At 38.7% G+C, this 13,467-nt stretch overlaps 1 protein-coding gene across 1 annotated transcript in view; it reads left to right on the top strand.

Moving 5' to 3' along the window:
• Positions 1 to 4,586: 4,586 nt before the first annotated feature.
• MYO3B (myosin IIIB) overlaps positions 4,587 to 13,467 on the top strand; it is a gene marked incomplete at its 5' end in the record, with an annotated part of 233,873 nt that continues 224,992 nt past the window's right edge. The window contains 4 exons of the mRNA XM_081050760.1: positions 4,587 to 4,673; positions 5,635 to 5,751; positions 8,797 to 8,880; positions 9,701 to 9,903. Of these exons, the coding sequence (XP_080906886.1) occupies positions 4,587 to 4,673; positions 5,635 to 5,751; positions 8,797 to 8,880; positions 9,701 to 9,903 (491 nt within the window). The remainder of the gene's footprint in view (positions 4,674 to 5,634; positions 5,752 to 8,796; positions 8,881 to 9,700; positions 9,904 to 13,467) is intronic.

Raw genomic sequence — 13,467 nt, forward strand, 5'->3', positions numbered from 1 at the left:
CAAGTTTTTTCTCTTCACTAGACACTTCAAATCTCATAGCCAAAGCAGGAAAATGAAGCAGGCATCAGTTTCAGAAAAACATTAGATGGGGAAGGCAGAGATAGGGCTAGCAGATCATTTTTTTTTCATTGGTTGAGAAAATGAAGGGTTTATCAGAGTGGAAATATCTTGCATCTACATTAACTTCTAAATTGCTGGTTTCAATTTGGGGAGCAAATAATTTTAAGGAATTTGATTGCCTGGGAGGAGGTCATACACTGCTAATAACAGCAGGTAAAACCTTTTAAAAGTTGTTTATAAAATATCATTGAACATTTTTTATGAGAATCAGATTTGCAGGCAGCATCTGCACGATTCCTGGAGGCTAAATCTGTGAGATTGGCATACAGGCAATCTGCAGCAGGGTTCAGAAGATAACCATTTTGATCCTGGAGATATTGTTTTGTACACGTTCATACTGAAACTTTCTACTCGAGTTTATTCATTTGTGATATTGCAAATCAGGATTTGTCAGTGCTTCCATTTTTAGTTGGCTGCAAAAATGTCATCTAGCATGAAGTCTCACATCCCTGTGTGCAGTTCAGGCTGCCTTTATTTTCAGGCTGCCTTTAAGTCCAAGTCAGGAGTTCCTTGGGGGGGAGGGGGAGAAAAAAATCCCCGGGAAATTCACCATTGACTCAGTGGTATCTTGAATTCTGATTTCTCCAGTCTTCCTGGTACCATTTACTTCTCTGATTCCCATGCGTTCTGTCGTAGGTACTTACTGAGGAGACAGAGAGGAGACTGCTTATGCCATCTTGACTAGAACCAGAGCTCTGGATGATTTTTTTTAATTCCCGATTTCTTTGTCAAAAGATGTGTAAAATAAACTCTAACATGGCTTATTTCATACAGTTGCAAGATATAAATTTAGCAAGGAGGTAAACTAGCTGAATTTAATATGATGAGAATTTAATTATTTAAAATGTGTTGCATTATTTTGTTTTATGATGAACGCCAAGGGGAACAATGCTTAGGTTTTATGTAAAGAGGATTTGGCCAGAAATATGCACCTCCTGCTGTTTTATTTAGCAAAGTGGTTACATAGAAGCAGGCAGCAGCTCTGAGTTTTAGTAAAAATCTGTATTTCAAACCAATCTGATTTCTCTTTAGCATCACTAATACGTTAGAACACAGATGAATAAACCATTCTGTTTTATAATTTTAAAAAATGCTTATGCTCTAAATTTGATTTCATTAAGTAAAGTTAAGCTTCATCTACTTTGGACCTTTATATGAATTAGCAGCAAAACTGATTCTAGCACTGGAGATGACTAACACCATGCTTCAAATACCCCTTCTTCAAATCTATCAGTGATGAGAATTGGGAAACAACATTTACTGTAATAGACATTAAGAAAAAAGTGAATGTTTTCATTGCCCATTGCCATTGTGTTATATACAGAGCCATTGAGTTTGATTCTTTCTTTTCTCCTTCTCTTGTGAAATGTTTGTAGCGAGGGATAGAATGTGCATCAGAATGCCACGACTCCTACATGGCACTTACAGCAAAATGTTTAGTAAAGCCAGCTTCTGGGACCTGGCGAGATAGATCTGTATCCTTTAAAGCTATGATGATGGTGGGTCTAGAAGGTGATAGGGAAGATCCATGCAATGATACTTCTCTGATGATGAATTTATAGCACCTGGGAGGACACTGCACATGTGGTTTTGTTTAGTTAACGTTATTCTGAGTAATGTTTGGAGTTGTGCAAATGGTTGATTCTAAATTTTGACAAGGATGTAAGACTAGTACTTGGCACATTTTTTCAACCCTTTTACATTTTTATGTCTATGACTACACTTGCTCTCACAGCAAGTGTAGAGAGTAGTCTATCTCTACTTGTGTAGTCTATCTATCTACTTGGAAGATCGATAGACCAGTCATGAGCGATTCTTTTTATATATGAAGAAAACTGACATGCTGACTGTTAAGGGATTTGTTGAGTGGCCCATGTCACATTACTCACAAGCCTGAAACTGAGACCTAGAGCTCTTAACTCCTAGGTCAGTGTTTTCCCTATACCACATTGCATAGAGATAAGTTTATGAAGGGAGTTGTGAGAAGGCCTACTTTGACATTGAATTAATGTTATACTTTTAAGATCTATATTTTAGTATCCCAAAGAGGACTGGTATTGATTACCAACCAAGCTTTTTAAAAATACCTAGTGAACAACACCCCCAAGAGAAAATCTCACATATATGCACAAGGGGATGCGCATGAAGATTTGTTTGCTATTTGTTTCTAATAGCAAAAAAATGGAATCAGCTTAAATGTTGACCAACATAGGGCTAGGTAAATAAATTGGCACATATTTATGTGATGTAATATTACTGAGTAATTAAAGTGAGTGACTGAAATACTTGAAATACTGACATATATAGAGCTATATCTATATCTGTTAATATCTATATATCTATATATATATGTGTGTATATATGTGTATGTGTGTGTGTGTATATATATATATATATATATATATATATATATATATATATATATATATACATATATGGAGAGAGAGCGAGAGAAAGAGAGAGAGAGAGAGGAAATAATAATGTTGAATGGAAAAAGGCAGGTTTTCAGAAGAAACCTGTATGATATCATTTTTATAATTAAACATACAGAACCTATATGTTGTTCATGGGTACATATATGAGGTCTAACAATTAAGTTTGCGAACTTGCCACCATGCAGTTACATTGGCAGCACTGTACAAACAGCTTGGTAAGGGTTCATAACCTTGGTATATCAGTGTCTCACTGCTGTGTTCATGTCAATGTGTGGTGGTGTCTTGCTGAATGGCATTCATTATTGTTGTGTGTTTTTGTGTGCTGTCACAAGAATGTCTGAGCTTGAATTAGAGCAACGAACAAACATTAAACTTCGTGTTAAACTTGGCAAGAGTGAAAATGAAATCAGGAACATATTAGTCCAAGTTTATGGGAATAATGCCATGAAAGAAAATGGCTGTGTACAAATGGATTAAACGTTTTTCTGAGGGGAGAAAACATGTCACTGATAAAGAGAAGTCAGTAACGAGCAGAACTGATGAAAACATTGCAAAAGTTCTTTGAATTGTGTGTCAAAATTGTCAGCTGACTGTAAGAATTATAGCAGACCAAGTAAACATTGATAGAGAAAAACTGAACTGAAAATCTTGGCATGAGAAAGGTGTGTGCAAAAATGGTCCTGAAGGAGCTCACCGATGAACAAAAGCAGAAAAGAGTCGAAGTTTGCCAAGAGCTTTTGGAGAGGCAAGACAATGTTTTGGGCTGTGTTATCACTGGTGATGAAGCATGAGTGTACTAATATGACCCTGAAACAAAGTGTCAAAGTGCACAATGGAAGTCAGCCAATTCTCCACGACCAAAAATTTCCATCAGTCCAAATCAAGAGTCAAAACAATATTGCTAACCATTTTTGATATCAGAGGGATTATTCGTTATGAATTTTTACCAACTGGACAAACAGTTAACCAAATTTACTATTTGGAAGTGCTGAAAAGGCTGCATGAAAAAGTTAGACGACCTGAACTTTTTGCCAACAATTCATGGCTTTTGCATCACGACAGTGCACCAGCTCACACGGCACTGTCTGTGAGGGAGTATTTAGCCAGTAAACAAATAACTGTATTGGAACACCCTCCCAACTCATTTGGTCTGTCCCCCAATGACTTCATTCTTTACCAGAAATTAAGGAAATAGTGAAAGGAAGACATTTTGATGACATTCAGGACATCAAGCGTAATACGACGACAGCTCTGATGGCAATTCCAGAAAAACAGTTCCAAAATTGATTTGAAGGGTGGACTAGGCACTAGCATTGGTGCATAGCTTCCCAAGGGGAGGACTTCGAAGGTGACCATAGTGATATTCAGCAATGAAGTATGTAGCACTTTTTCTAGGATGAATTTGCAAACTTAATTGTCAGACCTCATATATGCACGATTACTATTTAAAAATAGACTGAAGAGATACCCACCAAATAGTGGTTTCTCAGGAAAGGGAAGTGGGATGGAACATGGGTCACAAAGAGATTTCAAAGAAACAAATCAGATAAAATGTTGCATTTATTGATTTAGTCATATTTGCTATATTATTCTCCGAAGTTTTTTGTAGTTTTAAAAATTTCTCAGAAAGCTGGGGGTGGTACTGGTGGATAGCCTGAGGGGACTTCAAGTTAAGTAACCAGTGAGAACTATTTGCCTGACACTGCACAGAATGTGTGGAAGTGCTGTGATTGGCATTTAAAAAACTCGTACGCATGTAAAAGCATTAGATGCACCCATCTGGCAATGCTTCCTACTGTGGTAGGACAAAAGGCTTGAACTCTAGAACTCACCTCATCTCTGGGTGCCCTGCAGCGACAGGGAAAGAGCTTAGGGAACGGAACTAGACTTGCTCTACCTGTCCCTTATTCTGAAGTCTCTGAACATGTCCTGTGATAAGACTGCATGAGTCATTCCCATTGCCTACTTTCTGCTACATGATTTACTGTCTTCGTGCTAATGTTCTCTGGATAAACTTCTAGACGTGAAAGGATGCATACCGGAAGACCCTATCGTGTGGAAGGTGCTGAAAAATACTGCCTCGAGGATGACTTGGTCAATCTAGAAGTTCTGGATGAGGTACTACATTTGTGGTAGACAGTTCTCACTGATGACATTTGTTTCATGCGAGTGGTCTGACCTCTCTGTTGTAGACCATATTCTCCTAAATCACTTGAAAATTTGTATAGCCTTGCTGAAGGTCAGAGAGCATTTGGCTGCTGTCACATCCTGTGTTGTGTTCTTTTATATTCCCCCAAATGTCCTAAATGATAAAGAGAAAGGATTTAGGTTTCTCCAATAAAGCCCTTCACATTATAGAAGGAAAAAAGAAGGAAAAAGTGTATCAGGTTAAAATGATTTCCTGTTTAAAGAAAAGGGCAACTGAACCCCAACCCTTAAATTAAGATAGTTGTTTGTTCTTCATGAAGAGCAGCTTCATTTAGGGAAATGGTAAAATTAATATAGCTTGAATTCTAAATTTGAAAACTGTGATAATCCCCATTTAAAAAAATGCATGTTTAATAGAGGTGTTAATTGCACTGGACCTGCTTCTCCTGATTCTAACTCTGGGGACCCTTAACTGAAATGCATGAATCACTAAAGTATAATATAAAAGTGTCCAGTTCTATATTCTCACCACATAAATTTTAAGTGCAACGATTTGAGAAATGAAGTTACTATTTTTGTCTGTGTTTTATCAATAGGAATGACCTACTAAATCAAATTCTAATAGAACATTTTCATTGGTTGAGATAAGTTTTTCATAATAACAGATAAAACCTGTGCTGGATAGTCAGTGTCTCTTAGCAAGTCCCAAGTGGGCCTAATTCTTTCATCATATTCCAATTTTTTTCTTCTTTCAAGGCAAATATTTGCATTTAAGATTATTAAGATCACTATATGATTTAAACTGACTACTTGTATCTTTTAGAGGGAAATAGTCTTGTAAGAATAAGTTTGTTTTTTTGTTTGTTTGTTTAAAACCCCTCACTTGATTGGAAATAATGTTTACTCTCAATGCCATTTATCCTATTCTTAGGATACAATTATTCATCAGTTGCAGAAGCGTTATGTGGACTTGCTGATTTACACATATGTTGGAGACATCTTAATTGCCTTGAACCCCTTCCAGAATCTGAGCATATACTCTCCACAGGTAAGATGCTTTAAGAGCATGTTGCTTCTTAATAGGAAATTAAAAATCACAAAGGAAAATGAAAAGAAGGAAAAAGTGAGAATATATACCTGAAACTGCAGATAATATGCAACATAGATGGAATTCTTACATTTGGAGATAATTTTTTAAAGCAAGATGTAACAAAGATAGCTAACATTCATTTAGTGCTTACTACCTGCCAGGCACTGAGTTACCTCGTTTACTTCTCACAACCCTTTAACACAAGTGGTATTTATTATTAAGCCTATTGGGCACGTGAGGAGACAACATAGTGAAGTTCACTCCCTTGCACGAGTGGATGAAGCCAGTAAGTGAAGAACTGGGATTTGAACTCAGGACTGTACATTCCAGAGCCTCTGCTCTACGGCCTTCCTGATACTACAGTTCTTCTAAGTGACAAAGCCTTGGTTTCATGGGCAATAGGTACTGAAGCAGTAGGAGATCCAGTGGAGCATTTAGAAGGGTCCTTTAAATTAATTGTTTTTTCCTTTAGTTTTCCAGACTTTATCATGGGGTAAAACGCGCCTCAAATCCTCCTCACATATTTGCATCAGCAGATGCTGCCTACCAATGCATGGTTACATTTAGCAAAGACCAGGTAAGAACCCGCCTTCCTTTTCTACCAAGTCACACAGTAGGGTGTGTTCTGTCTTCCTCTGCAGCTCTTAAGTCTTCCTGAAAACATTCCATTCTGGTTGCTGGTGCTGATTCAAGAAAATAGGAAATGAAATAGTAGCCCAGTGGAAAAGGAAGAGTGATAAAGCCAGAGTAGCAGGAGAACATAAAAACCCTTTTCAAGAAATGTGAAACTTTCCCATCAAGATCACTCATTTTCCCTGATAAAATGTAATAAGGATATTTCTAATATGAATATGAGAAATAGAGCTAACACAAACCTGATTACATGGCAATGGTTGTAATAAAAACAGTAGATAGAATGACAAATTAAATTCCTTTCTATTAAGGTCTCAAAATTTTCATGGTCCAGTCCTTTTTACATGAAATACTGCTCCTAAGTTGACAGTGGTCATACACCACACTGTTTAGCTGCTGAGAAATTGTGATAGATTGGGTAAAGACTGAACAAATCTTATCCTCAGTGCTAGTCAAACACAAAGCTAACCCATTCTGTTTTAACTTTCTGGACCTCCAATTCACAGTGGTGATATATCCAACATTTGACTCTTCTTTTACTTTCAATACGTATGTTTTCCTTTGTGTCTTTATTCTGTTTAAAATGGAAATAGTGTGACTTGGTGAGGAAATTTTATGAGAGAATTATTATATGCATATTTCCTGAGGTCTATGAAGCCCCTGCTTTGGGTTTGTTGAGCAATAGTTGAAATTACAACAGTGCAAGTTACAAAATGAAGTACATGGATTCACTGTAGGTTAGAAACTTGGCTTCTCCAAATTCTTACCTTTCCCAGAGGCTTGTGAAGTATCCATAGATCCATAGAGAACAAGTAAATGGAGAGAGAGATATGTGTTTCTCAATTTAGAAGTTGCCCTACCATGTTGTCTTTTTTCTGATACCACTTCTGACTGCAAGTGTTCTGTTTTTTCCAACACCAACCAATTTTCCAATTCTTTACCACCAACTGGATGTCCAAAAATTCAGTCTCATTCAATTCTGACACTAACTATGGGGAGTGAACACAGACTTCACAGGTTCAGGGCTCAGTCCCGTAAGGCTGTCCCCACTTCAGATGCCAGCTGTGAATGGAATGCCCTGGTTGCCCACACTTTGCCTGGCTGACTACAAATTCAGGGATTGCCACAACCTCCTTCAGGTTTGATAATTCACTAGAACAATTTACGAAACTCAGGAAAACACTTAACTCATATTTACTGGTTTGTTATAAAGGACACAATTCAGGAACAACCATATAAAAGCGATGCAGAGGGCAAGATACAAGGAAGAGGGGTGGTACAGAGCTTCCATGCCTTCTCTGGGTACGGCCCTCTCCCAGCACCTCAATGTGTTCACATTAGAAGCTCTCTGAAGCTTGTTCAAGAGTTTTTATGACTCAATCAGTCCCTAGCCCCTCTCTCCTCCTCAGAAATTGGGATAGTGGGGCTGAAAGTTCCCAACCTCTAATCATGTGTTTGGTCTTTCTGGTGACCAGCCCCCATCCTGAAAAAATCTGGGCCACACCCTGAACCACTTGGTCAGAGGTTAGGTTTGGCTGAAAGGGACTTGTTTGCAAATAACAAAAGATGTTTCTGTTACTCCTATCATTCAGGAAATTCTGAGGGTTTTAGGAGATCTGTGCCAGGAACCAGAGACAAAGACCAAATAAGTTTGTTTTTATTATACTGTAACCACTAATCTTCTTTATACGTAAGAGCTCCTAGAAACAAATGATTAAAAAAAGATCAAAAATACAAAAAAAAAAAAAAATAGGCAAAGGATGTGGACTGGTCACAGAAACAGAAAATATGACCATAAACATATGAAAAGATGCCTAACCTTACTCACAATTTTTAAAAATGTAAATTACAACTACATTGAGATATCGTTTTTTGCCTGTCAGATTGGCAATAATCCGACATACTCTGTTTGGTGAAGCTGTAGAAGAACAGACATTTTCATATATTGCTACAGTCCTTAGGAAAGCAGTTTGGTACTATCTCCCAAATATACAAATGTATTTACCTTTTGATGCAACAACCCCATTTCTAGGAATTTATTCAACAAATGAACCTACATCTAAATACAATGACCTATGTATAGAGTTATTCATTGTAATAGAGTTTATAATAACAAAAGGTAGAAAACTCAAGTATCCATCCATATAGGACTGGTTAAATAGATTACAGTTCATCTGTGCAGTGGAACAACAGGCAGCTATGAAAAGGCTGAGAAACTCTCAATGTACTGAAAAGGAAAATTCCTAAGATATGTTGCTGAGTAAACAATTAAGGTGTACAGTGGTGGATGTTCTATGAAAACCATAGCTGAACACACAGGGTGTTTACTGTGCTATAAATTCTTCACCGACACTCCATTTTCTGTGTCAGTGCATTGTCATCAGCGGAGAAAGTGGCTCTGGGAAGACAGAAAGTGCCCACCTGATTGTTCAGCATTTGACTTTCTTGGCAAAGGTATTGACTCTTGCTTTATGTATTGATGTATTGTGGCTAAAAGTTTCTGCAGAGTAGTTGCATATTTTACAGATGATGGAAGTATTAGAGTTTTTTAGGGCTTACATAAAAACATTCCATTTGTATTATGCTTGCCTCCTGACAGCATTCCATCTTTCTTTCACGTGGTGAGGAAAATAATGCCAGCATGAATTTACTAGATTATTGGTAATTAATTTTTTATGTTTTTAATGTAATAGAAACATTTAGCCATTAAGTAGTAAAAATGGTTAAACATTTGGAACAGCATCAAGGAGAGCCACCAAGGTGATTAAAGAATTGCAAAATAGAAATCTTTGAGCAAAAGTTGAGAGAAATGAAAATTTGCAGCTTGGTGAAGTGGACATTGAAGGAATGATTTTAAAAATCATTAAGTTACCTATACATACTCAGAATCAGTGTATTATGAGACTAAGAAAGAACTTAAGGAATATTTTTTACAGACGAGGCTTATGAATATTATAATGGATGACTACGAAAATTTATGGGATCTCTCTATTTAAAATTCTTTCTAAATTGTTTCGGCATTTCATCTGTCAAGGATTTTAAGTGAAATGTGGGTGGACATAAAAACTGATGACCTAATCCAGCCTCATCTGATGCCTGTGCACTGGGGAGTTGCTTATCTGAGAAAACAATGCTGGTGGTTAATGCTAATTTCCCCAAATGGAGTTCATCCCAAAAGGATAATGTGAATTCTGTAGGCAGGGAGGGGTGACTGGCAAATTTTCTAGATTAATGTTTCTGGAGGCTCCTTGTAACTGTTCTGTGTTCGGCACAGGCCAGTAATCAGACCTTGAGAGAGAAGATTCTGCAGGTCAACTCCCTGGTAGAAGCCTTTGGAAATGCATGCACTGCCATCAATGACAATTCCAGCCGTTTTGGAAAGTATCTGGAAATGATGTTTACACCAACCGGAGCTGTGATGGGGGCAAGAATCTCTGAATATCTCCTTGAAAAGTCCAGAGTTATAAAACAGGCAGTGTAGGTACCTATTTTATCACTCTGGTTTTGCTCTGGAGGCTTTGGGAATTTTAATTGCTCCATTTTCACTCTTGTTTTCAGCATCCTGATAACTAGGATGACGCCCCCTACCCCTACCCCCCATTTTCCCAGGAACAGGGAATTATTTCAGTAAAGGATAAGTTTGACTTCTAACCTAAAAGATGTTTACAAGCAGAGAACAAAGAGCTGGGGTGGAAGTACTTTGGGATATGTATGCTAGTTTCTCCTGAGTTGGTTATTATACCAGGTAGAATTTAACAACATTGCAGATACTTAAAAAACAACAACAAAAAAAACATTAGGTTCCCTTAAAATGGAATTTGTCTTATACAAAAGCACTGAGAATATTCTACATGTTAATTTTTTTCCCTGGACTAGAGAGAGGAAAAAAATATTTTGTTTTAAGAAGAACAGTATAACAATAGTGATCAATAGCATGGGCTGCTCTGGGTTCAAGTGTTGGCTCTGATATTTACTGTACGACCTTGGGTATGTCACTTAACCTCTCTGTGCCTCATCTGGGAAATGGAGATGCTACTACAGCCTACCTCATGGGTTTCCTGTGAGGATTAATGAGTTTATTTCTACAAAATTCCTTTAAGAGTTGCCTGGTATGGTACATGTTATCAGAGAGTTAGTCACTCTTCCTATTATTATTGCTATTGCAGTACACCAGACTTCTTCAGAAACATAGCTCCATTCATGCCTTATTCAGCAATTGTGTATGGAATTCTTACTGTGTGCCAGTACTGTGTTCCCCTCTGAGGTTGCAAGAGTAAACAGAATTGACAAGGTCTCAGTATTCATGGAGCTTAGAGTGGATGAGGGCTGGGGGAGGACTGGGGGAAGGTCACAGACATTAAACAAACAAACAAACTTGAAAGCAGAACAATTGTAATAAGTACCAGGAAGCAATGTAAGGTGCTGTGAAGGAAAAACAGAAGAAGGAAGGGCACGTAACCTAGTCCAGGAAGAAAGGGGCTCCCTGAGTATGAGACATTTAGTCTGAGACCTGAGGATCACTAGGAGTTAGTTAGCCAACTAGGTGGGGAAGGAGTGGGGAGGGAGAGGGGCACAGATAAGACTGAGAGCAGAGCAGATCATGCAGGGCTCTGGAATCGGGCAGAAGAACCTTATTGTAAAGGCTGTTGTTCTTCTGAACCTTATTCTAAAGGCAATAAGCAGCCATTTTCCATTTTCAAGAAGGGAAGTCACAAAACCCAACTTGGCATTTGGAAATGATTATTATGGCTTCCGTGGGGTGAGTGGACTGGAGGAGAAGTATTGTGTTGAGACTTAGGATGCTGTTGCCAAATGCGTGTGAGAGATTGTTGGCCAAGACTAAGGTGGTAACAGTGGAGATGGAGATGGAGAGGCGTGGACGAACCCGAGGGATATTGTGCAAGGAAGGAGCCACAGGACTTGTTGTGGGTGAAGGACCCGTGCATCTTCTATCATACGCTTGTTGTTTTCTCACAAAACAGGGACTGACATGAAGAAAATTAAGCAAATGAACAAAAGGATAGAGTGAGAGTCATTGTAGCGTCCCTGCGGCTTCTTGATTAATTTTTATGAGGTCCCTCAGTTCTTTCTCCCCAAATTAGGGGGATTTTAAAGTTTAGGGAGCTACGTCTGACAGATTGGAAGCTGCAGTTTTCTGTGTTCAAATGTGAAGTGGTCTTTTATAAAGATAACTGAGGAGAATTCCAATCATAGCTTTGTCACTTATTGTGTGTTTATTAATGTAAATATCCTTTTACCTTACTTTCCTCGTGTGCAAAAAGGGGCACACTACAGCTGACCTGACAGGGCTGTGATGAGAATTAAATGAGATGTATATGAGATGTATATCTCATGAGAATTAAATGAGATGTATATATCAAATGTAAATATGAAACATAATAAGTATCTAATTATTATTATTAAATTTAGCCAATATGATAGCACTAATAGACTGAAGACATTGGATGAGGAGAAGATGGGTCTTTTGCAAGTTGTGTTCACCTGAACTTTCTGGCTCTGTCCTCTTCTGGGCTCATGGAGGTTTCCCCTTCTTGGTACCCTGTGGCTGTATGTGGTCATATGACCAGTTCTGGCAAGTGAGCATTTAAAGGAAAGACCCTCCAGAGCCCTGGCCAAGTGCAAGAGGGGGATGCTCCATGAGTGACTACCATGAGCACAGCGCACTCCCCACCCCTTCCCCTGTCCTGCTCCCGCACCCCCCGCCCCACTGGCTCTCAATGGATGTACTCTGAGCAAGAAGTAAGTCTTTGTTGAGTTTAGCCACTGAGGTCTTGGGATGTTTGTTACTGCAACAAAACCAAGCCAATCCTGATAGATACAAAGATGAAAATCGAGTTGCAATTATGCTAGGAATGGATGTCAACAGGCAAAGCATGGAGGACTGGAGAACTAGAGGTATCTGCCAGGAAACAAAACAAAACAAAAAACTGTAGAAAGATAAGACCAAGATAGGTGAGCCAAAGCCTGCATATTTACCAGAGGTTAAAGAATAAGTGACATTCATATTAGGTATACCAGCTCATAAAGCCCTATACGGGTTTTCCTGTCTCAGAGAATGGTGCCACTATCACCAGATTGTCAAGTTAGAAACGTGGGAGGCAGATTCCAGGCCCCTTTTCCTCCCCACCCTCATTTATTCTATGAGGATGTTCTTTTAATTGTTCCTGCAAAATATATGTTTAAGTTTACTCTTGTTCTCTATCATCACTGTCATTAGTCTGTCCAAGCCACTCGCTTTTTCCTCTAGACCTCCTAATTAGTCTCCCTGCATGCATCTTGGCTTCTTATAATCTAGTCTTCATCCTGCAGCTAGAGTGTACTTTTCTCAACACAAATCATGCCACACACTTAACTGTGCACCTTGGCTCCAGTTTAAAACACTTCAAAGAACTCTAATTGCTTAATCAACAAAATCTATATTATAACCTAACAAGTCCTTCTGAGGGCTGGCCCTGCCTACCTGCCCACCCCCTTCTCACTAGGATTCGTTTGGTTCTGCGTGGGTATCACATTCAGAACCATTGTGTATATGCTGCTCCCTCTTATTGGAATGCTTTTTCCCTTGTCTTTGTAGTTCCTTCCAGACTCCTTCTCATGCTTCAAAGTTTGACTTAAGTGTTACTTCCTTGGAGCGTTCTTCCTCTGACTTGACACAAGTAACCCTCATCCCCCAGCGTTATTCTTCATCTCAGCCCCTTGTTTTTTTCTTTCAAAGTCCTCATCACAAGAATCCTTGTTAATTTATCTAACTCCATCTCTAGAAGGGAAGCTCCAGGGAGCATGAAGCATCTAAGTCCTATAGCCCTGGCACCCGGCGCAGTGCCTGCCATGATTGGCACTCAATAAATTTGTAAATTGAGTGAACAAATGAGTGAATGGCAAGTAGAAGCATCTAGAATACAGGGCAGAAACAAGAATGTACGAGAAGAGCTTTGACAGGATAAACAACCCCAGGAAGACTAGGATATCCAGGAGAGGCTGAAGAAAAGAGTGGGACCCATGTCATAAATAGGGACAAGG

This window comes from Rhinolophus hipposideros, assembly GCF_964194185.1.
Source record: "Rhinolophus hipposideros genome assembly, chromosome: 6".
NCBI lineage: Eukaryota > Metazoa > Chordata > Mammalia > Chiroptera > Rhinolophidae > Rhinolophus > Rhinolophus hipposideros.